General features: G+C 45.9%; 1 protein-coding gene across 3 annotated transcripts in view; it reads left to right on the forward strand.

Moving 5' to 3' along the window:
* EYA2 (EYA transcriptional coactivator and phosphatase 2) overlaps window positions 1-26,885 on the forward strand; it is a 261,448-nt gene that overhangs the window by 150,762 nt on the left and 83,801 nt on the right. For all 3 annotated transcript variants that reach the window (XM_055545178.1, XM_055545177.1, XM_055545179.1), the window contains 3 exons: window positions 12,638-12,705; window positions 14,191-14,368; window positions 20,387-20,529. In XM_055545178.1, the coding sequence (XP_055401153.1) occupies window positions 12,638-12,705; window positions 14,191-14,368; window positions 20,387-20,529 (389 nt within the window). The remainder of the gene's footprint in view (window positions 1-12,637; window positions 12,706-14,190; window positions 14,369-20,386; window positions 20,530-26,885) is intronic.

A 26,885-nucleotide genomic window follows, 5' to 3' on the forward strand; every position in this document is an offset into this window, starting at 1 on the left:
CTTCTCCAGGAGATCTTCCTGATCCAGGGATCGAACCCACGTCTCCTGCATTGGCAGGCAGGTTCTTTACCACTGCACCACCTAGGAAGCCCATCATTGGATCAGGGCCCATCTAATCCAGAATGACCTCATCTTAACTTGATTATATCTTCAAAGACCCTATTTCCAAATAAGGTCATGTTCATAGGTCCTAGAGCTAGGACTTGAATAGATCTTTTCAGGGGGCGCAGTTCATCCCACAGCAGGGTAGAAAGGTGGAGCTCCGTGAGGTTAGAGAAGATGCAGGTCACAGCAGGCCTGTGGACATAGTGAAGGGTTGTAAATACAACGGGAACCCAGGGAGGCGGTACTGATCTGGAGCAGAGTAGGCCTTGAGGATAAGGAATTGAACCAGGACCTGGGTGGGTGCAGGAAAATCCATGAAGAGACTATGCATTCTTGGGCAAAGAGATGATAGAGGCGTGGAGGTGGTGGTGACAGAGATGAAGAAAAATGGATAGACTTGCAGGGTATTTAAGAGGCCATATTCATAGAAATTGGTGATGGCATTTAAATCTATGAGGCGGGGAGAGCATCAAAGATGATGATTCAATCATTTCGTCTGATCTTTCAGCAGACTTTTTTGCATATCTACTCAGTGAAAAATGGGTATGTTATCTCTTTTTGGAGGAGGGCAGTCATGTAAATGCCAAGGGCCCTCATGGTCACCAAGTGGCTGCAGCAGCTCAGCTGGTTTACCATCTAATATCTTGAGATTCCCTGTCGTTTGGACCTGCGTGGTTCAGAGGCACATCCCTAAAGCAGTCATTGTGCTCGGGGGAAGGTGATACAGTAATCCATCCAGGCTGGCTCACACACTCCATTCTTGTCAAATTTCCACCAGGGCAGTATAAGGCCTGTCTAACCTTAGTGCCCTCCCTAGGCACTTGACATCAGCGTACATTTCTCTGATCTTGGGACTACCCTGGTGGTACAGTGGCTAAGACTTCTGCGCTCCCAGTGCCGGGGACCCAGGTTCAGTCCCTGGTGGAGGAACTACATCCCACATGCCGCAACTAAAGATCCCATGTGCTGTGACTAAGACCAAATACATACATACATAAATAAGTATTTAAAAAAAAAGAATCTCTGGTCTTTATAGGTTCCCATTCTCAAGAGTCTGTCTCGAGGAGCTGCTTGGCAGGAAGAATAGCGTGTTTGGCCTTGGCATCCATTATCACCCCCTGATGTCTTTCTACCACACTGAGCAGAGAAGTCACACAGTCAGTCCTTTCCCGAGTTGTATCAGATCATGCCATTCCCCTGCTTGAAAGCCCTGCTGGGGTTTCCTGTTGCAATCAGAAATAAATGCCAGTGCCTAGCCATAGCTGCCCCCGGCCAAGCCTGGCCTGGGTCAGCGCCTGAAGAGCCTTTCAGAACACACATCATGCATACGGCCCCCTAAGCCCTTCTTCCATTTCAGCTCACACTGGCTTCCCTTTTGTCCTTCCCATCTCAGGGCCTTTACATTGTGCTGATACCCCCAACCTGGAATGACCTTTCACCAGCCCTTCACTGGTTGGGCTGGTTCTGTCTCATCCGTTGAGCTTCTGCACACCTACCATCTCCTGTAAGACGCCCTCCCAGTTTATCAATCTTTCTACGTAACTGAAAGGAACAGACTTCCATGTTCCGTCTGGCGTGTTTGCTCAGGGCAGCCTCACCATCCTGCCTCTTGCCTTTCTCACCGAGCGCCTTGGACGTCTTCCCGCAGCAGCACGTGTGGCCCTGCCTGTGATCGCTGGCTCCCCGGCAGTATCCTCGCCCCTCTTGGCGCCCCCAGCTCCCCCGCCTCTCCCCCAGCTTTATTCCGACTCGTGTGGCAGAGACGCAGTGACAGGGCAGCCGATCTGAAAAGGCATTCTCAGGAATGCGGATTGTTTTATTACCAGTTAAATATGCTTTATGCTACCTGTGAATGAGGCCATTGTGACATTTAGCAACTGATTTGATTAAACGCAGATGTGGGCTGGACTCCACGTGGAGCAAAGATGCGAGAGGACAAGCTCCAGGGGTGTGTTTGGATTTGTTTTAAGATGGCAAAATGGGCTTGATGACTCGGTATCAGCAAGACAGACCTGGGCGCCTCCCTTCCTGTCTATGGACCACGAGTGGGTCTCAGAGCCGAGAGCTCAGTCCGGGCCCACCCCAGAATCCTCTGTTTTCATTTGGGATCTGTGTTTGGCCCTATCCAAATTGTTTTCTTTTTTTTTTTCTTTTTCCAACCTTCCTGGATGTTTTTACTTCTATGAAAAATTTTTAAATGGTACATCAATGAAATACTCTCCTTGTTGACACCTCCAGCTGTAATTATGAACCCAGAGAGGGTCAAAAGCTCAGCCCCTAGTTACTGAACACTTACTCTGTGCTGGGCTCTGCCTCTGTAAGCCTTATCTCACAGAATCCTCATAATAAATCATAGAAGTAAACTGTGCTCGGTTCCACTGTTCAGGTGGTAAAACTGAGGCCTAGGAAAACTGAGACTTGTGCACAGTCACAGGGCAAAATCATCAGTTACATCTGAACTCACTGTTGTCATCCACCCCTTCCAGGCTCTTAGATCCAAGAAGACAGGACCCAGCTCTCTCTCAAGATAGAAATCTTGGCACATCGGAGGCACTGAGCAAATATTTATTGAATAAATGAGTGAATGTCTGGATGAGTGGACACAGTAGGAAAAGGGCTGGGCCGGGGCTTACCAGGTCTTTGTGGTCACTGGATCCTGGGTAAAGAAAAGAAGCAGAAAATCGCCCTGAAAAAGAGCTGTGTGATTTGAACCTGGGCCATGGATGGGATGCTTGAGTGGCTGGGTTTCTATAACAGGCTCACCTCTCTCTAGGTTTTTCTCTGTGGTACATTACATGCTGTTGACTTTGTATATCACCCCTCCCAACTGCATATCCAGAGTTTTCTCGCTTGCAGTCCTGGTATGTTTCCATCAATTTTATTCTAGTACTGGCAGCAGTCAGACTTAATGAATGAATGAGTACCTGTTGGGGGTGGAGGGATGGGGTTTTTTTAAAGCATCTTTTAAAATATTTAGTTAGTTAGTTGCAGCAAGTGCAATCTTTAGTTGCGGCAAGTGGGAATCTAGTTTTTGAGTGTCATTGTGGACCCAGTAGAGTAAGTTCCTTGGTTACAGGGAAGGAAATTGTAAGATAGATTCCAGAGCAAGTAACATTGATGAGAGGGTGCTTGTGCATTGGGACTCTCCGTGAGATTTCCTTTGCTTGGGATGGCGGGTCAGACATGCAGGTGACAGTGAAATCAGGGGGGCCTAAAGAACCTGTGGCCTTCCCGCAGCTGCTTGGAAGGCTGAGCTGCACACAGGCTGGGGCCGGAGCTCTGGAGTCAGGCTGACCTGGGCTTGAACCCTGCCCTGTCACCTACAGATAGAACCTCCTTCCTCGGGTGCGTAGTGGAGACGCAAGATAATACGTATAAAACGACCAGCCCTGGGGAAGGTAATAAGTGTTCAATAAACGGAGACCATTACCAGCAGTAGTACAACAGCGAATGCCGGTAACTGAGGCTTGTCAGGGCTTAGATCAAGTTAAAGCCGAGCTTGAGCGGGAGAAGAGGTTTTCACTGACAACTGTACCATCTCCTTAAAAAGCAGGGATCCAGGGACTTCCCTGATGGCCTGGTGGTTCAGACTTCACCTTCCAAAGCAGGGTGTATGGGTTCCATCCCTGGTTGGGGAGCTAAGTGCCTACATGCCTGGCAGCCAAAAAACCAAAACATGAAATGGAAACAATATTGCAACAAATTTAGTAAAAATTTCAGAAGGGTCCACATCAAAAAAATCTTAAAAAAAAAAAAAGGAAATCCAGAAGGCAACAAGCCCAAGAAGGGATGTGCAGAGTCAGCCAGTCATCAGAGAAATGCGAATTCAAGACAATAAATGAGAAGTCACGTTGGTCCTGATTGGAGCAGAGATTAGCAAGTGGGGTTATGCCCACCGCTGGGGGGGACTCAAGGACAGGGCACCCACCGGCACTGCCAGTAGCTGTGCCAAGAGCGCTCACTCAGTCTTTAGGGAAACTCAGTCTGTTCGGCCTTGGGACCTAGCAGCCCAGCTCGCGGGGGTACACCCCAAGGAAATTCACACACAGACCACGAGGGAGAGGTCCAACGATGTTCACAGCAGCCTGTTGGTGATGGAGCCATCCCACATCCCCTCCCGGATGGAGGAGGGAACAAAAGAGATAGGAAGAAAGCACACAGGGAGGGCTGGGCAGCTGCTGGGGCGGCAGGCGGGATATACCCGCCGTAGCATCGATGGGTCTTAACCTAATGCTGACACTCAGTGCCGGTAACTAAGAGGTTAATACCATAAAAGGCAAACATGGACATAGAGGCATCCCACTCCAAAAAGATGTCATACACTTTCCAACTTGTGCTTTTTGTCTGGCATCTTATAAGCAACACAGGTTAGTTTCAACTTCAGTTTTCCTTTCTGATACAGATGCGTGTACCTCGTTCTAGACAATGGCTGACTTTTAAGTTTTGATTTTTCTGCATTTGTATATGTGACTTTTGTCTTGAAAGTAGTAAAACCATAGACATGTGCAAAACAAATAACAAATGTATAAATATTAAGTATGTAATGTAGAAATCAGCTGTGTACTTAAAAATATTTTTGCCAGGTCTGGAACTTTCAGGGGATTCATGCAAGAAATATGGAACATAGATTTTTAATGAGCTATGTTAAAAGATACCAGTAAAGGTACTTGAGGGAAAAAAAAGAACCTAATGCTGGTTGAAAAAAGCTAAGAAGCCATAAGAAATGAAATGCACAAAATTTACCGGAATTACATATAAATGAATGATGATGTTAGTCGCTCAGTCGTGTCTGACTCTTGGACACCCCAGGGACTGTAGCCTGCCAGGCTCCTCTGTCCATGGGATTCTCCAGGCAGGAATACTGGAGTGGGTAGCCATTCCCTTCTGCAGGGGATCTTCCTGACCCATGGATTGAACCCGAGACTCCTGCGTTGCAGGTATATTCTTTACATCTGAGCTACCAGGGAATTATATATTTGCCCACAAAACGCTAGTGCACTATTTGTAAGAACACAGAAACAAAGGATACACACAGACACACTGGAATGGAAAATGTGCAAAGAACGTGAATTAACTCCTCAGCACTTAACATTTTGCATGATGACAAAGGCGGGGGGCAGGGGGCGGTGAGATGATAGCCGCGCAGGTTCCCTGACATTGGTGTAAGTACAGTTCCAGGGACATGACTAATTCCTCAGTCCCTTGTCTAGGTATAAATCTCAATTGTGCGCTCAAGGGGGTACAAAATAGAACTGATTTTATTTTCAGTATTTCAATGTGATTTCTCTTTGGAGCCACCATTTCCCTGAACTGATGGGAAAGTTTTGTCTGGGGCTTTCCCAAACTCTCCAGAATGTTGGCTGTAGTTCTGGCATCTTACCCAGTGTGTTGTGGGGTTGGGGGCTCATCCTGTCTTCCCTTACTGGGGCCCAGGCTGCTGCCAAATCATTCATTTCTTGGCCCATGTAGCCTTTTTGGGTCTGGGGCTCTTCATTGCTGTGTCTATGCTACATTGTGGACACAGGAATCTTCTATTGTTCTGTCTTCCTAGACCACAGGTCACAAACTGGAAACCCATAGGCCACATCCACCACGTGACCGTTTTTAATTTTTTTTGTTTTTTGTTTGTTTTGTCTGACTACTTTGTATTTATTGCATACACTTTAAAATTGGAACATTTTATACAAATCCAGATTTCTGACTTGTTTGGAAAAATCAGATGCCCTGGCTACTTTAGACTCACATTTCTAGGTGACACAGGTGAGCTGGAGCTGAGTAGTATTGTATCAGTTAAGAATGCTTTGGTCTGCAAGGAACAAAAAGCTCAATTAACATCAGCTTACACCATAATGGTATTTATTGGGTATTTAGCCAGAAGTCTGGACCCCCAAGGTTGTTTGTCAGCTCAATTTTTTATCTTCGAGGACCAAGTTCTTTTCATCTTTTTACTCCTTCTGCCTTAGCCAGTGGACCTTTTGTTTTTATGGTTGTGACCTCATGTCCCAAGATGGCTGCTGTAACTCCAGACATTACATCCTTACATAATACAAGGGAGGATCCAGCAGAGGAACAAAAGTCTCTCCCAGAAGCCCCCTTGACCAGAGCTAGATTACATGGCCATCTTGAAGCTGCTGGGGGGAAAGGAATTGGGAGTTCTCCTGGGGAGCCAAATAGTGTCTGCTCCAAGCTGCTGCCCCCTTAGATAGAAACTATACTGCTAAAGCTGAAACTCGAGTACTTTGGCCACCTCATGCGAAGAGTTGACTCATTGGAAAAGACTCTGATGCTGGGAGGGATTGGGGGCAGGAGGAGAAGGGGACGACAGAGGATGAGATGGCTGGATGGCATCACTGACTCGATGGACGTGAGTCTCAGTGAACTCTGGGAGTTGGTGATGGACAGGGAGGCCTGGTGTGCTTCGATTCATGGGGTTGCAAAGAGTCGGACACGACTGAGCGACTGATCTGATCTGATCTGATACATTCTAGTTTGACACAATCCCCACCACCCTCATCATTCCCTGACCCTGAAACTGCATGTCAGTCACCATTTATCACTGTCTGCACCAGCTCCTTCCCTCTCCTCCCTGTAAGGTTTTGAGGGCTTCCTGTCTTAGCCGCAGCACACACGGCCACTTCTGACTTGAGGCTCTTTTATTTATTTTTTTAATTAATTTATTTATTTTAATTGGAAGCTAATTACTTTACAATACTGTAGTGGTTTTTGCCATAAAATGACATGAATCAGCCCTGGGTGTACATGTGTTCCCCATGATGTGAGCGTCTTGCTGCTTTCTCAGCAGCTACATGCGGGTGCAGAGAACAGAATCCCTCCGCCCCGCGACTCCTGCTCGTCCTCACTCACCTCCTCTCACTCTTTTCCCTTCCCTCTTGCTCTGTCCCACTTCTCTAGCCAGGAGAATTGTATCCCCGACTTGAGAAAAGCCTTCTTTCTTCCTGTTTCTTACTAAGCCGTTTTACCTACTTCAACCTCATTCTTAGTTGGCCTGCCAAGTGGGATCAGCCCACAAGCCTGCTGACCAGCAGTAACAAACACATGCGGAACTGGAGTGAGAAACTTTCACAGCAGCTCCATCGTGCCCCCAAATCCATGCCCGTGATTAGAGACTCGTCTCCTTGAGCAGGGTGTGGACCAGTTCAGGACTTGTCAGATCCCACCATGAATTGCCGCATCTTCTTCCCCAAAGGGTTAGCATTTAAAAGCCAGCGCTCACACATCACTGTGTTTTGGTCTGTCTGGAGTTATCTCAACTCCTTGCATATCTATTCACTCAGTGGTCTTCTGTCTGTCCTCTCTGAACATCAGCGTCAACCCTTGCCCATTGTATGATACTAGAAAAGTTGTAGACACAGTAGTATTTGGTACATCACTGGGAAACGATTATTCAATAAATGAATGACCATTCACTTAAAAACTGTTTTACTGAGCCAGGCAGTAAGAATCAACTTTTACTTAAAATCCAAGAAAACCAACCAGTCAAAAAAATAAAGCAGTTCTCCGATATGACACGCAGAATAGCAATGTCTTCAGCAAGAAAGAAGGGCATTTCTTTCTCTCCTCAAAGTCCAAACTGATGTGGCGGTTCTGGTCTGCGCATATGGCGGGGGTCCAAGCTCCTAGGTCTGGTTCCTCAGTTTTGTGATCCAACATAGCTCCATTCCAGGCAAGGAAGAACCCGCCTCTGCCCTTTGAGGGCACGACTAGGAAGTTGCACACAGTAACTTACCCCTCTTCCCTTCCCTGGAGCTCATCACATGACCACACCAGTCACAGGGGAAGCTGGGCCATGCAGCGCTTACTCTAATTGGCCACGCGCTCAGCTTGAAAGCAGAGATTCTCTTAATATGAGAGAAGAAATGAAGGGATAGTGGAGGGGACCGCAAAGCAGGATCCGCCACCATCATCCCCTTAAGAGATGTTTTTCCTCTTCTCGTCCTTGCCCTCCCCAGGCCTTCCACCAGCCAAATGGAGGCGAGAGGTCAGTGTTTAACATTCCAGCTCCAGGTGGGTCCATTTGCAGACCACATATGTGGCATGAGGCCTTTGGGGTTGTGTGCCCCCTTCCTCCTGCGTCCTCTCTGGCATGGGAGGGCTCTCTCACTGCGGGGACTCGGGGACTGCCCTCGGCATGCTGCAGTTTGTTCAGCTGCCCATTCTTCTCATGCCCCTGGGTCATAAAATGTAAACAAACAAGAAGCCGTTTGGGAGAAAGAATACCAAGGGATGAGATTGTGGGCCGGTTTATTTCTAAACCCGCCCAATTCATCATTCAGAAGGTTGCCACTAAAGAAAAGAGAAATCAGTAGAGAAAGCACCGCATCCAGAAGTGACTTCCCAAGGCAGGCATGTTTCTGTGATTTAGCAGGGAGGGGTTGCCATGGTAACCAGGAGCCCCAAAATGACCTTGAATGAAATAGACTGGCCTAGACTTTCTGCCAGATGTGTCCTGACAGGCCGTGGAGGAGAGAATGGGATTCCAGCATATCATGCCGTATTAGTGTGGACACATTCTCTGGTTTCTGGGTCTCAGATAAGCCTCCGTGGAATGAAGATCTGAAGCAGATGCCCACATGTGCTGGTATTCCTGGTTCGTGCTCTCTTCATGCAGCCCACTCCTACTCATCCTTCAGAGACTAGTTTAGCTGTCATTTCCTCCAGGAAGCCCTCCCTGACTCCACACCTCCCAGTTGGCATTTCAGAACCTTTCCCTGTGCCCCCCCAGCTCCTAGTGAAATCACTTTCTGGCACTTTCCTTCTCCCCCGCCTTACCAGTGCTTGGGACACAGTCCCCTCACCTCTGGGTAAGAGTGGTGCTGTTCAGTTGCGAAGTCCTGTCCAACTCTTCTGTGACCACATGGACTATACCCCACCAGGCCCTCTGTCCATGGGATTTCCCAGGCAATAATACTGGGGTGGGTTATCATTTCCTACTACTCCAGGGGATCTTTCTGGACCAGGGATCAAACTCACATCTCCTGCATTGGCAGGAGGATTCTTTACCACTGAGCCACCTGGGAAAGCCCTGGATAAGGATATGGTTAGTTTATTTTGTCGATCTGACTTTGGAACCATTTCAGTGTTTTATATCGTTATAAAACAAGTTTAATAGCAAACTGTTATGAATCTAATTGTATATTGAGTTAGTGTTATAACCTCTTGGAAAAGAGATTTTACTTACCCATATTTTTACTCTTTTTCTTTCGTCCTGCCTGATGTTTCAGGATTCCTTTTCTCCTCCACCCCTCCACCCCAGTTTTTAAAATTTCTTGTCTCTTTTAAGAACTTTCTATAGCCCTTATTTCAGGGGAGATCTATTGTGACAAGTTCTCTTGGTTCTCCCTCATTTTGAGAATGTGTTGATTTCCCCCATTTCTGAAGGATGTTTCCTCTGGATATAGATTTCTGAGTTGATACTCTTGAATAATGTCGTGCCGCTTTGTTCTCGCCAATAGAAATTGTCAAGCTTATTCTAAAATTGATATGTAAAGGCCAAGGTTATACTGAGAAGGCGAAACAATCTTGGAAAAGAAAAACCAAGTTGGAGAACTTACGCTAGCTGGTTTCAAAACTTCATATAAAGCTACAGTAATCAAGACTGGATAGAATTGGTGCAGAACAGATAGGTCAGTGGAAGAGAATAGAGAGCCCATAAATAAACTCTCACGTTGTCAATTTTTGACAAAGGTGCCAAGTAATTTAATGAGGAAAAGGATAGACTTTTTATACTTGGGTTGGAACAACTGGGTAGCCATGTGCAAAAAGATTAATTTAGGCCATTATCTCACACAGTACACAAAAACTCACTCACATTAGCTCATAGACCTAAATGTCAGGCCTTCAACTCTAAAATTTCTAAACGAAAATATTAGAAAGAGTCTTTATGACCTTGAGTTAGGCAGCAAAAGCAAGATTTATAAAAAATATTAGTAACTTTAAAACATTTGCTTTGCTTTTCAAGCGACACCATTAGAAAAATTAAGAGACAGGATTGGGGGATAATATTTGCAAATCATATCATGGCATCCGGTCCCACCACTTCATGGGAAATAGATGGGGAAACAGTGGAAACAGTGTCAGACTTTATTTTTCTGGGCTCCAAAATCAGTACAGATGGTGACTGCAGCCATGAAATTAAAAGACGCTTACTCCTTGGAAGGAAAGTTATGACCAACCTAGATAGCATATTCAAAAGCAGAGACATTACTTTGCCAACAAAGGTTCGTCTAGTCAAGGCTATGGTTTTTCCTGTGGTCATGTATGGATGTGAGAGTTGGACTGTGAAGAAGGCTGAGCGCTGAAGAATTGATGCTTTTGAACTGTGGTGTTGGAGAAGACTCTTGAGAGTCCCTTGGACTGCAAGGAGATCCAACCAGTCCATTCTGAAGGAGATCAGCCCTGGGATTTGTTTGGAAGGAGTGATGCTGAAGCTGAAACTCTAGTACTTTGGCCACCTCATGCGAAGAGTTGACTCATTGGAAAAGACTCGGATGCTGGGAGGGATTGGGGGCAGGAGGAGAAGGGGACGACAGAGGATGAGATGACTGGATGGCATCACTGACTCGATGGACGTGAGTCTCAGTGAACTCTGGGAGTTGGTGATGGACAGGGAGGCCTGGCGTGCTGTGATTCATGGGGTCGCAAAGAGTTGGACACGACTGAGCGACTGATCTGATCTGATCTGATGTCTGATAAAGAACCTGTGTCCAGAGTATATAAAGGACTCTTACAAATCAGTGTTAAGAGGACACCCTAACTTTTTTTTAGTGGGAAAAAAATTTGAATGAATCTTCATCCAAGAAGATACCTGAATGACTAATAAGTACATAAAAAGGTGCCCAACTTGATTAGTCATTGGAGAAATGCTACTTAAAGCCAAAATGAGAGACCACTACACATCCACTGCTCAGCTACTCAATCATTTCTGACTCTTTGCAACCCCATGGACTGAAGCCCATCAGACTCCTCTGGCCATGGCGTTTTCCAGGCGAGAATACTGGAGTGGGTTGCCGTTTCCTACTCCAGGGACACATCTACTAGAATGGCTATAATCAAAAAGAGCTGCCTGAGGCTGAGGATGGGAGAAGAGGTTGACTGCAAACAGGCATGAGGGTTCTTTGAAGGCAATGGAAATGTTCTAAAACTTCCTCGTGGTGATAGCTGTACAGTGAAGCAATTTACTTTAAAAATCATTGAGCCAACATTTACAGTGGAGGGATTTTATAAAGTAAGCCCCAAAAACAGTTCTAAACAGAAGCAGCTTGGCAGTACAGTGTGCGTGCTCAGTCGCTCAGTCGTGTCTGACTCTTTGTGACCCCATGGACTGTAGCCCGCCTGGCTCCTCTGTCCATGGAATTCTCCAGGCAAGAATGCTGGAGTGGGTTGCCATTCCTTCTCCAGAGGATCTTCCTGACCCAGGGATCAAACCTAGGTCTCTTGCATTGCAGGCCGATTCTTGACTGTCTGAGCCACCAGGGAAACCCTGGCAGTATAGAGCCACGTTGAAAAAGGAGACTTGAGCCAGACTGCCTGGATTCCAGCACCCGAGGCTGTCACTCACTATCCAGGCTGCCTTGAGCACGAGACTTAATTTTCCTCTGCTCACTTCCCCCATGAGGAGCCCTGACACACACGAGTTCACTGCTGTTATGGTGGTAACCCCCGTCTTCTTTCTCTGGGCTCCCGCTCCATTGACCCCTTTTTCTTTCTCTGTAACCTGTCAAGCTAATCCCTACCGGAGAGTCTCACCCTCAGTGTTCATGACGTCTCTTCCCTCAAGGCATTTCCATCACTGGTTTCCCCTTACCATTCATGACTCAGCTCAAATGTCATCTCGGAGGTCTCCCCTGACCACCAGCTTACCTGGTCAGGATAGACCAGGAAATGACACCACACTCATTCATGCATTTACTCATTCATTGACTAAGTAGCATTTCTAGTAGTAGTAGTATCGTTTTCATTCCCATTTTACAGGTGGGACAACTGAAGTTCAAAAAGGAGAAGTCGTTTTATTCATTCATTTAATTCAAAGCATAATCATTGCTACCTTACACCCTTTAGAATGGCTGCAATTTTTTTAAAAATCAGAAAATAAGTATTGGTGAGGATGTGGAGAAATTGGAACTGAATCACTTTGCTGTATGTCCGAAACTAACACAACATTTTAAATTAGCTATACGTCAATTTTAAAAAGTAAAAACAAAATGGTTAAAATGGCCAGTGTCGTTGTGTACATTTACCACAATTTTTTAAAAACTAAATTATTTTTAAAACATAGTTATCAAGTACCAGAAGCTGTGTTGTGTGCACTCTCATTTATCTCTCACTATAATCCTTTGAAGGTGTTATTTATATTTTATTCATTAACTGAGAGAACCGAGGTTCAGAGAGATCGTCTGAGTCATGAGTTCCATCCCAAACTGTCGAACCTCAAAAACTCCAGCCTTCCACTGCGCCTTTCTCCTCCACGTCCCTCCCTGACTGTAAGAACCTCATCTGTTGCTCCTTCCCACAGGCACGGCCGGGATCTATCAAGGAGCAAATGGACTGACCAACGCGGCTGGATTCGGAACTGTGCACCAGGTAGACCAGCTCCTTACCAGTGGCTTTCTGGGCTCTTTCCATAAGCAGTGCCCTTAAGTCAGGGCAGCCAGAGAGGCCGCCTGCACCAGGCCTCTTATTCCCTGGGTTTGGAGGCCACCGGGGCCAGGCTACACCAACAGCCATCGGAAAGAGACAGCATAGAGGCAGAGAAATCGGAATTGTTGGCAGATTTCCAAGATGAAGGGGCTCTGTTCTGTGTTCCATCTTGATCCCCGTCGAAGACACCCATTGACTGTTGAGTCTGGAATGTAGGAAAGCAAAAGCGTGTGCCCAGACCCCGAGCTCTTCAAGGGCGACAGGCCATCATCTTTACCTCTGCGTCTCACTGTGAAGCGCCCAGCGCAGTGAGCGCATTATAAATGCTTGTGAAACGGAGCTTCGTCAACACCATAAAGATGGATGGATGTTGGCCAGTAATGCGAGCCTCTTGGTTTCACTTAGAGAGTGAGTTAAGAATTAACCTGCTCACGGTGGACGGGAACTCTGTGCACTGCCTGTGTACCTTTCCTGTTAAGAACCTTCCATGAGTTCTTTGCAAGATTGAGAAGCTCTACTTTCCGGGGGGGCTAAATATATGAAACAGTGACTGTGGTGGGAGAGCTGGACTATCTGGTTGGTTGAAACAGACCAAGATCCTCTTTGATAAAGAGGATTGGTATTCTTTGATTTCATCTCTAAGACTCCCTCCTAGAAGGTTCTGGATCCCTAATGCTGTGTAGGCGTACTATATTTGAGCCGCCACCACCACCCACCATGAACCTAAAATGAACCTAGACTCCTGCACAAGTGTATGTGGTCTTCTCGCCTCATTCAGTTGTTCTTTAGTTTTTCCAGCATTTATTGAGTGCCCACGTGTGCCCAGCACTCTTCCAGGCACTGGGGGTACAACTGTGGCTGAGACGGACGCTGTCAGAACCGTACCCGTGTCCCTTAGGGTGCACCTGTTGGCTTCCGGCTGCCAATCTCTGCATCCCTGGGCACTCGGGTGTTTTCTGGAACCAATGTATAGGGCAGTAGGAAGTGCCAGGGAATTGAAACCCTCTGGGAGCAGCTCTCAAGCAAAGAGTGGCTGGAGTTGGTGTATAAATACCCCAGCTCCTTCGCCCCCTGGGAGACATCTTTCTGAGGTGTGTTTTTTTGCCATCCCAGCATCTCCTGGGTAGAATTCAGCTCCAGTCCCCACTGGAGAAGCCCCCGTGCTGACTGCTTGCCCTTCTTCCCTTTGCTACCTCACTTCCCCATTCCCCAGCTGGCCTTGCCTTCACCCCCCAAATCCTTTACTTGCCCTTGAATCCTTGTCTTGGGGAAAAATCTGCTTTTAGGCAAAACTCCAGCCCTCATAGTACTTTTATTGTAATGGTGGGGGAACAGGGATCAATTCAGAAGACCCAGCCCAGGAGGCCCCTCGCCCACATCAGCCTGACAGTCTTCCCCACTCATAGCCTTGTGGGTTTCCCTTTCCAGGACTATACTTCCTACCCTGGCTTCCCGCAGAGCCAGTACTCCCAGTATTACAGCTCGTCCTACAACCCTCCTTACGTCCCAGCCAGCAGCATCTGCCCTTCTCCTCTCTCCACATCCACCTACGTCCTCCAGGAGGCATCTCACAACATCCCCAGCCAGAGTTCCGAGTCGCTTGGCGGTAAGTACCATCACTGCCCTGTGGTCATTCGTGGCTGTGGTCTGAGCTCTTGTATGAAAGATGAACTGGGTGGAGGTCCCAGTTGTAATGAACTGGTCACCCATGAGTTAGCATCAGCCCTCAGATATGTTTTGTTGGCTTTTCTTTGTGTGTGGACGTGGGGGCATGGAGTATGTGTGTTTTTAATTGCACCCATGTATTAGAAAGTCATAAATTTTTACCTAAATATTCTAATGCCTGCCTTCTCTTAAAGATGATCCGGTCACCCTAGGCCCACATTGTTAAATGACAGGGCTTGGCTGGAGTTGAGTAATGTTTGCTCCATTTAGACAGAGCACACCCGATTCCACATCCAGGCCCTTTGGTGATGTTTGCATCCCTGTGCAAACTAGCTCACCAGCATGTGCATTCATTTATTGATTTCGTAAATCTGCTATGCACGTGTCTACTCTTTATGAGACAATTTAGACTCATCACCATTAAATACCATGACAGCCATAAATTAGAATGTCCAATGATAGGAAATATTGCATTTTCTTCTTTTCTGAAGCCTCCTGTTTCTGGGACTTTGTAGAAGGCAAGCTAGCATGATGTGTATGGACATTCATTCAATAAATATTCATTGGTGGATGGCTAGAAAAAGACAGCAGTGAACACTCACCACTTTCGTTCCTGCAGCTCTTGGTGCACCTGTTGCTTGCGTTTTCCACCAGTTGGGGTGGGTTAAATCGCATTGGCTTGGTGACAAGCGGGAGACAACATGGCCAAGCATTTTTTAGTCAACTTGGAAGGCAGTTTAAGGTTTGGGCGTTGACTTTGGTCACTGTGACCTCATCAAAGAGTATAGAATAAATGCATAATACCCACCTTCCAACGTCCAAAGTTTGTTTCCATGGAAGAGTATGAAATGTAACAAACTTGCCGAATTATCTTTGCCCATCCTGCTTTTCAGCATGTGGCCTCTTCAAACTGGTTTCAGAAATGAAATATAAGCAAGAAATCTTCCACTTGATGCTACTATCTATAATTTTCTGGTGAACTGGATTCTAGAGACTGAATTCTCAAGAATTTGGGTTATATGAGATGGTCATTTTTGTTCCCCATCCGGAGCGAACATAAAGGCTCTTTGTGTCTCTTTGAAATTTTCCCTTATTGTTTCCCCCTGTTCTTCATTTATCCCCTGGCCCTAAGGTTCAACAATAAGTGGTTGAGATGGTTTTTACTGTGTGTCTAACAAGCTCACATAAAATCTAATGACATAAATAATAGTCAGCTGTAACCAAGGTCTCTTGCCTCGTCTCCCCCGTGTCTGTTATAAAGGAATGGCATGTAAGCTTACTTGTGCACACACGCACACACTCATGCACTCTCTTAAAATTCCCCATAAAAACTCCACTTCTGAAATTATCCAGGATCTCCTTGAGTGGTTGGTTCTAAATTCCAGAGGCTCAAGAGGTTTATATATTACTGACAGATCATGCTCACCCTTTGCGTTGTCCTCAGGCTCTGCTCCTCCGCAGCCCGCAGCCCCATCCGCACGCTGTTGGCATCAACACGCATTCACAGTTATGTGAAACCCCAACAATTTGCAGACGTTTGCAGGGCAATTCGCTGATGGCGGGAAGATCCCCTGGAGAAGGGATAGGCTACCCACTCCAGTATTCTTGGGCTTCCCTTGTGGCTCAGCTGGTGAAGAATCCACCTGGAATGAGGGAGACCTGGGTTCGATCCCTGGGATAGGAAGATCCCCTGGGGAAGGGAATTGGCTACCACTCCAGTATTCTGGCCTGGAGAATTCCATGGGATCACTAAGAGTCAGACACGACTGAGCAACTTTCACTTTCACTTTTGCTGATGGCAAAGGCAAAATCTGAACCTCTCTTGTTACTCAAGAGAAAAGACAAATCAGTAGTGGTTGCTTTAATTCAGTTATTCTACTTCTACAAACTTACACTAAAAATGAAGTTTCACATAGGTACAAAGACTAAAGTTAAAAGAATTCTTTTTGCAGCAGAGCAAAAGCCTGGAAGTAACCTAAATATCCATGAATAGGAGTCAGGTTAAATAAACGGTAGTGTACCCACCCTTGGCACACTGTACACCGGTTGAAAAGAATCCACTAATACGGATCTCTCTGAGCTGTTGTGATAGGTGAGGAAACAAGAACTACGTGCATGACATGGTCCTGGAGGGTTTTATATGAGTATAGTTTAATGCCCATATTCGCATAGGAAGTTTCCGGAAGGATGCAAAAACAACCGTTAACTCATTTTCTCTGGGGAGGGAACTAGAGGGAAAAGATGTAACAGACAATCTGTAGGCCCCTCCGTGGAATAGCAAAATTCACATTTGTTTCAAATGCACAGGAAACATTTACCAAAAATAGAATGTCCGGGCCATAAATCGTGAAGTCCCATTACATTTAAAAGGTTTCAAGGAATAAAAAGTACATAGTCTGAAAATAGGGGACTTAAATTAGAAGTAAAAGGAAGATTTTTGGAAAATTCGCAAATATCCAAAAGCGAAGTAACACACTTATAAATAACCCTGTGTTAGAGTTAATTTCATGTGTCAGGACGAGAGAGAGTTCTCCTTTCCTCTGCCTTCTTGTTCTACCCGAATCCTCAATGGATTGGCTGATGCCCACCCACATTGGTTAGGGCATATCTTCTCTACTCACTAATCTCTTCGGAGATACCTTCATAGCCACACCCAGAAATAATGTCTTACTAGCTCTCTGGGCCTCCCTTGGCTCAGACAAGTTGACACATAAAATAAACCATCCAGAATATGTTTTTTTTTTTTAACTTTCAAAACCAATAATAAGAAAACAACCCGATAAAGAAATGGGCAAAGTACTTTAACAGACACTTCACCAAAGAATATACCAGCACAGCCAGAAAAAAAAGAAAAGCACCTGACTGGAATTTCCCTGGTGGTCCAGTGGGTAAGAATCTGCTTTCCAAAGCAGGAGGCATGGGTTCAATCCCGGTATCTAAGACACCACATGCCGCAGGGCAACTGAGCCCATGGACCGCATCTAGAGAGAAGCCCTCACCCCAGCACAAAGAGCCCTAGTGCTGCAGCTGAGACCCATCACAGCCAAAAATAAAATAAAGAAATATTTTGTAAAAAGCACATGACTAGGGTGCTGCATTAGTCAGAGAAATGCAAATTAAATCCTCAAACACACATCCCTTAGAATGGCTGTAATTACAAAGACTGACCATACCAATGATTGGCAAGGATGCAGAGCAGCTAGAATCCCCTTAACCTTGCTGGTGGGAGTGTGAAATGCTATAACCACTTTGGAAAACATTTTTGCAGTTGCTTATGAACCAGTAACCACAGTCTCTTATAACGAGAAAGCTCATGTCTGATGAGCAAAGACTGATGAGTACTGATGAATGAATGTTCATAAAAGCTTTAGTCCAGCCAAAAACTAGAATCAACCCAAATGTCCATCTCCAGGTGAACGGATACATCCACCCAATAAGAGCGGTACTCAGCAACACAGAGAAATAAACTAGTGATAAACATAGCAACATGGATTGAATCTCAGAACAGTTCTGCTGGTTGAAAGAAGCCAGAAAAGTGTGTGTTTGTATGTGTGTGGACATCACATACTAAGTGATGCCATTTGTTTAAAACTGTAAAAAATACAGACTAATTTATGGTGAAAGAAAGCAGACCTATGGTTGGCTGAGGAGTGGGTAGCAGGAGGGAGACTACAAGGAAATTACAGAGAAACCCTTGGTGCTGGATTTGTTCATTAACTTCATTGTGGTGGTGGTTTCATAGATGTGACCATGTGTTCAAAACTTATCAAACTGTGCTCTAAGTATGTATGTTTTTTTTGTATGTCAGTTATACCTCAACAGTTGTTAAAATAAGTAAAAACACTAAAAGGGGAGAAAGAAAAAAAGTGAGATGACTCCAAGAAGGATTACTGTAATTTGCTGTAGCATGTGTACCTCTGACTTTGTCCTTGAACTTTGACCCTTCATTCTCAAGAACATATAAGGTTGGGGGAAGCTGCTTTTTTTGGCACCCCTAATAAATTGACTTCACCTAACACCTTATTGGGACATTTCTTAGGTAGCTGGTGTTTCCTCCTCTTTTTAATAATATTTGCCTGAATTTTAATGGGGCCAACCGGTGTTTTCTAAGCCTCCACAGTCTTAGAACTACCAACTGAATCAGGATAAACTTTATTTATGACTCTTAAGCATCTGTGAATTTATTTACTGCCTTTTCCTCATCCTCCAGAAGAAAGTCTTTGCTAGTTTGATGTTTGGGGAGTCTCTAATGCTGTATCCCAAAAATTGGGGGGAGCTGGAGACAGCCCAGCAGTTCTACAACTCAAAATCACATCTTTTTTTATTATGTCCTTAGTCTGCTAAGAAGTTTTATAAATATTAAATAAATAAAATTCAATCCCTTGGGTTTGGGAGGGAAATAGTCCTTACAGGGTAGGAAAAAATTAGTGCCTTGCCAAGTATTTTTAGACAAAAGCGTTTCTCCCCGCCACCCCAATGATCCAAGAACTGGCAATTATGGAAGGAAAGATGGAGTCCACAGGGTACATTTGGGAGCTAAAACAAGCAGATGTAAGATGAGAAAGTGGGATGGGAGGTCCTCTAAGGTTCCACACTGGTTTACAGTTCTGTCACTCTAGTGCCACAGGCAGACCCAAATTTTAGTTCTGGCTTTATCGCCCATTTGCAGGCTTACAGGCTTACATCACCTCCACAAGCCCCAGTTCCCTCATTAGTTAAATAAAGATAATAAAGTCTAGTAAAATGCATTTAAAACTTCTGTGCTTAAAAACCAACACAACTTGGATGCTGCCTCTGGGACTTAAGTCCTGCGGGGTGCTGACCACTTGTTCACTGTGGATCATTAGACAATTGCCCAAGGGCAGGAGCCTGGCAGCCTCTCGGCACACTGTGTCCAGGAACGCCACTTCAACGAGAATCCGAAGGTGCCCACCCTCACCCCTACACCTTCTCCCTGGTCCTTCATGTATGTAGGTCTAGTCAAGCCAGAACTCAGTTTAAGCCCTTTGCCGATATCTCCTAATTGCCAGCCCTGTGCTGGATGCTCTTGCCTTAGAATCTCAAATTGACAGATTTCTTAACAAGTAAAGCTTAAAGGACTTGCTTTTAAGATACATACAGAAAATGCAGCAAGCTGCCTAGTGACAGGAACGTAGAGAATTCTTCCCACACACCCCCACTCACCCCAAGGGAGGGAGTTTGATAGCCAGCTACGTAGTGAAAAGTGAAAGTTGGTTGCCCAGATGTGTCCGACTCTTTGTGACCCCGTGGCTCCTCTGTCCATGGAATTCTTCACTCAAGAATACTGGAGTGGATTGCCATTTCCTTTTCCGGGGGATCTTCCCAAACCAGGGATCGAACCCTGCATTGCAGGCAGATTCTTTACCATCAGAGCCACCAGAGGAGTCCAGCGAAATACACATGTATATGTTATTTTCCTCCTTCTGTTAGTTTAGGGATTCTCAGACCTTAGGGTATATAGACAGTTGTAAGCACAAAACTCTGTTCACTGAAGTTGTAGCTGCCCACCCTTGCCCCTCTCAGATCCCTGCTCAGCTGTCCCCTTATCCACGAGGTGTCCCCTATAAATTAGTGACCCCCCCAGCACTCTCTCTGCTCTTATCCGATTTGTCAGGTCTGTCACACATGCCCCCACCTGGCACGTTACATGTTTACGTCTCTCTCTGATGTCTCTCTCCTCCCTCTAGAGTCTGGGTGCTGTGGGAACCAGTGCCTGGAACTATACCTAGCCAGTAAATCTTTGCTGGATGAATGAATGATTATGAACGAGCAGTTTAAGGAACTTTTGAGAGTTAATTTTGATCCTACATGATCTTTACCTTTACTGCTGCCTTTGAGACCTCCCACTTTGGAGTTAGATGGTTCTGGTATAATCGTTCACAGGAGAAGACGCTCAGCCAGCTCTCTGATCTGTCTGCCCTTTCCTTTCCATCGCCAGGTGACTATAACACACACAATGGACCTTCCACACCGGCAAAGGAGGGAGACACAGACAGGCCACCCCGGGCCTCCGACGGGAAGCTCCGAGGCCGGTCTAAGCGGAGCAGCGACCCCTCCCCAGCAGGGGACAATGAGATCGAGGTAACTCCAGATGCTTCCACCCGGTTGAGTGAATGTCACGTCCACGTGTGGCTGGAACAGGAGGTGGGGACCAGAGTTCTCTCCAAGTCCCTGGGGGGAAGATGGCCCTTTGTGTTCACAGAGTGCAGTAACAGAGAAAAGTGCCCTTGGTGAGAAGGAGGGAAGAATTTGACTGGCCACACGGAAGCACTGTTGACTGGCTAGGACAAGTGACCCTAGAGGTGGTAACAACCGGTGAGCCAAGACAGCATCACCTGGGGGCCTGGGAAAACCCAGACTGTGCCCACCGCCAGGGATTCCAAGTCAGTAGATCTGGGGCAGGGCCTGAGAAGCTGCATTTCCAACAGATTCCTAGACAATGTTGATGTGGTGGGAGACCACACTGAAAACCTCCAGTAAAAAGAGACACAGATGTATAGAACAGTCTTTTGGACTCCGTGGGAGAGGGAGAGGGTGGGATGATTGGGAGAATGGCATTGAAACATGTATAATATCATATAAGAAACGAATCGCCAGTCCAGGTTCAATGCAGGATACAGGATGCTTGGGGCTGGTGCGCTGGGATGACCCAGAGGGATGGTACGGGGAGGGAGGTGGGAGGCAGGGTTCAGAATGGGGAGCACGTGTACACCCGTGGCAGATTCATGTTGATGTATGGCAAAACCAATACAATATTGTAAAGTAATTAACCTCCAATTAAAATAAATAAATTTAATAAAAAAAAAGAAAAAAAGAAAGAAAACCTCCAGTAAAGATGACATTGGACAGTGGACCTTCCCCATTGGATTGGAGTGATTCTTAACCTCAGCTACTGGTTAGAATCACCCGGGGTGCTTTTGAAAATTCAGACGCCCAGACCTCCTCCCAGACTAATTAACTGGACATTGCAGGGAGTTCTAAAAGTTCCCCTAGTGACCCTACTGGATGTGTGTCGCTCAGCTGTGCCCGATTCTTTGCAGCCCCCTGGACTATAGCCTGGCAGTCTCCTCTGTCCATGGGATTCTTCAGGCAAGAATACTGGAGTGGGCTGCCATTTCCTCCCCCAGGGGATCTTTGCAACCTAGGGACTGAACCCACGTCTCCTGCATCTCCTGCATTGACAAATGGACTCTTCTACCACTGAGCCACCTGGGAAGCAATAGTGACCCTCCTACAGCTTAGATATTTATCTGTCTGGAGATAGGGGGCTGGCTGAAATGAATTTGCATTGTTTCTGTGATTCTGAGTTTCTCAGACAGTGGCTCTCGGTCTCTGCTGCGCATAAGAATCTCCTGGGGACTTTCCTCATGGTCCACTGGTTAAGACTCTGCTCTCCCAATGCAGGGGGTGCCCAGGTTCAATCCCTGGTCAGGGAACTAGATCCCACGTGTCGCAGCTAAGAATTCACATGTTGCAACTAAGACCCAGTGCTGCCAAATAAATAAATTTTAAAAAAAGAAGAAGACTCTTCTGGGAAGCTTTGAGAAACCTTCATTCTCAAGCTGCAGATCAATGACGATCCAGATCAATGAAGTCAGAGTCCCTGGGGAGAGACCCAGGTGTCAGTGTGTTTACGCTCCCTCCGTGATTCCAGTGCAGCCCAGGCTCAGAACTACTATCGAAGGCCCGCAGCAGTCCTGGTTGTAATGAAGCAAGTGTGGGGTTATTGGTCAGGTACTGACATTTTCCCAAGCAAACAAAAAAGAACAGTGTGCATGAGAGATGGAGGAGACAAGTAAAGGAGACAAATGCCCCCCAGAGTGTGTTAGTCACTCAGTCATGTCCACCTCTTTGTGACCCCATGGACTGTAGCCCACCAGGCTCCTCCATCCATAGGATTTTTCCAAGCAAGACACTGGAGTGCGTTGCCGTTTCCTTCTCCCAGGGATCTTTCCTGGCCCAGGGATTGAACCCGGGTTTCCCACATTGCGGGTAGACTCTTTACCGTCTGAGCCACCGGGGAAGCTCATGTTATCTAGCTCATGTTATCTGTCTAACTGTTATCTAAGAGAAAAAATGGGCACGTGCACAAGTTTCTACTTGTTTGCAGAAGGCAGTCATTTGTCGGCTTGAGTGTGCCATGGGTATACACGGGTAGTGTTGGCAAAGCCTGGGTCACTGTCTAGGTACCCAAATGCAGCATCATCACACCCCTGTTCACAATCCTGGACAAATCTGGCAGCTACAAAGCTCAGCCGGCAAACTCAGATATGCTAAGAAATACCATTTTCATCGTTTCCTTAAAACCAGTGTCGTTTTGACTCTGAGTCCCCATCCATCCAGGTGGTGGGGAATTCCATTTCATTACTGGGGCCCTTCCCCCTGCCGGGATTATGTGAGAATCTCAAGGTTCATGTGGTCTCAGAAAACAGAATAATAGGGACTTCCCTGGCAGGCCATTAGTTAAGATTCTATGCTTCCAATGCAGAAGGTGTGGGTTTGATCCCTGGTGGGGGAACTAAGATCCCACATACTGCACAATGTGGCCAATAAATAAATAAGTATTCCCCTGGTTAAAAAATAATAATAATTTTTAATTTTTAAAAAAAGACAAAATAATAGCCTCTGTTGTCCAGTGTGGCTTGGTGGCTGCTGCCTTTCTCATTTTCAGGATCTGCAGTGGTCATTGGAAGTCCAGCCATTCTCTGGGGTCTCCTGCCATATGTTGGGCATAGAGATCCTTGTTGACAATAAGGACTTTGAAGTATTAGGTACAGTCATTTGGTTGCAAACAACAGAAACCAATTCTGGTTACTTAAGCAAAAAGGAATTTACTGGGAGTAAACGGCATGAAGAGGAAGTGATACAACCAAAGTTATGAAGAATATTATCAAAGGCCATGCTGGGAAATCCAGGGAGCTTCAGGGTGCCAGCCCCAACTGCAGAGCAAAACATTTAAAATTCTAACACTATGTCACTCGACGTTTGATTCCAAAGAGGCGGCATCCCATTGGCCTGGTCTAGGTCCTCACTCGTGCCCAGATGGACAGTCCCACCAAGACAGCATGCAATGGGAAAAGAAAACGGGATGCTCTTCTAAGCCAGTAGGGGCTTCCCTGATGGCTCAGTGGTAAAGAATCCATCTGCCAGTGCAGGAGACAGGGGTTCAATCCCTGGCCCGGGAAGATCCCACATGGCGTCAAACAGCTAAGCCCCTACGCCACAACTACTGAGCCTGTGCTCTGGAGCCTGGGAGCCGCAACTACTGAAGCCCGTGCACCCTAAATCCTGTGCTCCACAACTAGAGAGTGGCTCCCATTTGCTGCAGCTAGAGAAAAAGCCTATGCAGCAAGAAAGACCCAGCACAGCCAAAAATAAATAAATAAAAACTATTTTTTGGAAAGCGGGTGGATGCTGGAGACCCTAACAACAACAAATGGCCAATATTAGGACATTTGATATTTAGCCAGTATTCGCTGGTAGGACGTACTAGTTAACCAGTGTTTACTAGTAGGGCTGTGCTATTTAGCCATATTCACTAAGAGAGCAGTGCCAGTTGTTTATGGCTGGTGTCTGTTCCGATCATCCTAGAAGTTGTTAAATATTTTGAACATCACTCCCCTCCCCTAAGGCTTCCCAGGTGGCTCAGTGGTAAACAACCTGCCTGCCAATGCAGGAGGTGTGGGTTCGATCCCTGAGTCAGGAAGATCCCCTGGAGGAGGGAATGGCAGCCCACTCCGGTATTCTTGTCTGGGAAATCCCACGGACAGAGGAGCCTGGCAGGCTGCAGCCCATGGGGTTTCAAAAGAGTTGGACACAACTGAGCGACTAAACAACGACTCTTCCCCTGTGCTTGGTCAGCCTCTGGAGGTACACCCAGCCATCTCCTCTGAGAGCTTGACTGCCCTGGGAACCTGCCACGGAGCATGTGTTCCCACTGCTCATGGCACCATTCTCAGTCCAGAGGATTCTGTCCTTGCTTTTCCTCTAATTCTTAAAGCCACCACCTTCCAAAATCAAAGAGACTTTGCACAAACCCCTCAGGGGATTAGGCCTTTGCGAAAAGTTAGAAGAAAATGTACTGGCTCCAGGTTACCCTTGCTTTCTGTCCTCCCAGATGCCTGAGGATTTTCTACCAGCTGGAAGTTGCAGAGCTATAGAAAATCCCGGAGAGCAACTCACACTTTACTATTTTTTAAAAATGTATTAAGTCACTAACGTGGTTTCTGCTCTTGGTAGGGGACAGTGGGGGCGGAGAGACATTTTTCCATTAAGCTGAGAAGGGGGGGGTGGCATGGAAGTGGGGGATTATGGGGTGATATTTTTCTAGAAACATCTGCTGCTTGATTCCAGAGTAAGTACCACTGGGCAGGAACAGTTGAAAAGGTGTGAGCTGTGTTTCACTGCCGTGCTTAATATCAGCATGGAGGGTTTGCACGAGTCGCACCTCTTAAGTCTTTGGCACTGTTGCTAATGACTGTAGCCCACGAGAGAGAAATTAGGTAGAGAAGTGGAAAGAAGGAAAATTCGGAGTCTGTATTAGTTAAAATCCCTTGACTGCAGGTGCCAGAAACCAACTTGAGCTGGCTTAAGTGAAAAAGCATAATTTATTTTAAGGATACGGGGATTCTCTTAGAACTCATGAGTCAAGGGGACAGCCAGTGTCGGCAAGATACTGTAACCAGAAGGTGGGAGAGGCCAGGAAACGCATTTACGCCTTCTCGCCCCACGTTCCACAGTGTAGGTGCTAGAATCCCCAGGCAGGAATGACTCTTCAGTTTACAGGTTACTGGGCACGGCTCTCCTCCAGGCCCTTCACCCTGTGCTCACGTTCAGTCACTCAGTCGTGTCCAACTCTTTGCCACCCTATGGACTGCAGCCTGCCAGGTTCCTCTGTCCATGGAATTTCCCAGGCAGGAATACTGGAGCAGGTTGCCATTTCCTCCTCCAGAGGATCTTCTCGACCCAGGGATCGAACCCACGTCTCCTGCATTGGCAGGCAGGTTCTTTACCACTGAGCCAGCTGGGAAGCCCTCACTAAAGCCAGCTGAGAAGCCCTTGCTTCTCAGTAAAACCAAGTCCTACAAAAGTCTTGGATCGTGTTTCCCTCTCTCCAACCTCTGTTCCTCTTCCTCCGCAGAGTGGCCTGGCCTGGCCTCCAGATCATGTTGCCAGCAACAACCACCCAAAGACGATGAATTTCTTTCCAGGCTCCAGTTTTGAGTTCCCAAGGAAAGGCTTCTGACCCAGTGGGGTTAGGGGCCCAGCCCTGGCCCAAACCCTGGTGGGCTAAAAAGTTAGGGTCATCAGCAGAATGGCCACCGCAAACAATATACCCACTAAAAATCTAGGGCAGGGAGATAGAATGGTGGCCTAGTGAGGAAAAGGGACAGACCCTCTTCAGAGGAAATATAGTCAATAAATTAAGGGAGTCTGCATTAAATTTGAAAAATATTCGTTGATTTTTTTAAAAATCCTCTTACCAAAGTATCTAAGTTTAACTGATCCAACCCAGTTGGATAAATTAGGACTTAGCATATTTAACCCCCCACAGTGATTTTCAAACACTTTTTGCCTTGACCTATAATAAGAACAATACTTATTATCATGACCCAGAATATATATACACATAATTGTAAGCAGAGCAAAAATTTCACAAAGTAATATTCAAGTCTACTAATTGTTTTGAAAACCTCTGTATTCATTGATCTTTTTCCTTTGAGATATTACCTTTCTCTTCACTTTTAAAGGCATTACAGATGTGTAAATACAACCCCTGACCCCCCAGAGGGTTTTCCAAGGTGGCCCACTCAAGTTGGTAGACTAAGTAGGTACCTTTGCTGCCCCCAACACCAGCTACATAAATGATCAGTCAGCCCTTTTGTTCTTAAAAATAATGATCACCAGAAAATTAAGAAAACCTACAGTATGAAAAATTATGGCCAAGATAAACGAATAGGATAAATGACAAGAGAGGTAATTTAAGAAACAAAAGAGATCATAGAAAAATTCTCTTTGGTTTTCTTATCTTGTATCCACAGAATAAGAAGTGCAGGCTAATGGAAAAGAAACATGCAGAGACAAAGAAAAAGCTACTGTAGATTTTTAAATGATAGACTCAAAAGTTTCATAGAAAGGTTAGAAGAGAAAGTTAAAGACATCTCTGAGAACATTTATTAAAAAAAATTATAGAAAAAATATTTTTAAAGGATAAGTAATATCAATCCAAAAGGTCTAATTTGACTGTTGGAAATTCCAGAAAGAGAGAACAGTGGGAGAGATGAGAGGACATTATTTAAAGAAATAGGATTGAAATTATTTGAATGCTGAACAATATGAGTGAAAAAAGACTACACCTAGATATATCCTCATGGGATTGGAGGATACCAAATATAAAGAAAAGAGCCTAAAAAATCCAAAGAGGAAAAAAGTAAAAC

This window comes from Bubalus kerabau, chromosome 13, assembly GCF_029407905.1.
Source record: "Bubalus kerabau isolate K-KA32 ecotype Philippines breed swamp buffalo chromosome 13, PCC_UOA_SB_1v2, whole genome shotgun sequence".
Classification (NCBI taxonomy): Eukaryota; Metazoa; Chordata; class Mammalia; order Artiodactyla; family Bovidae; genus Bubalus; species Bubalus kerabau.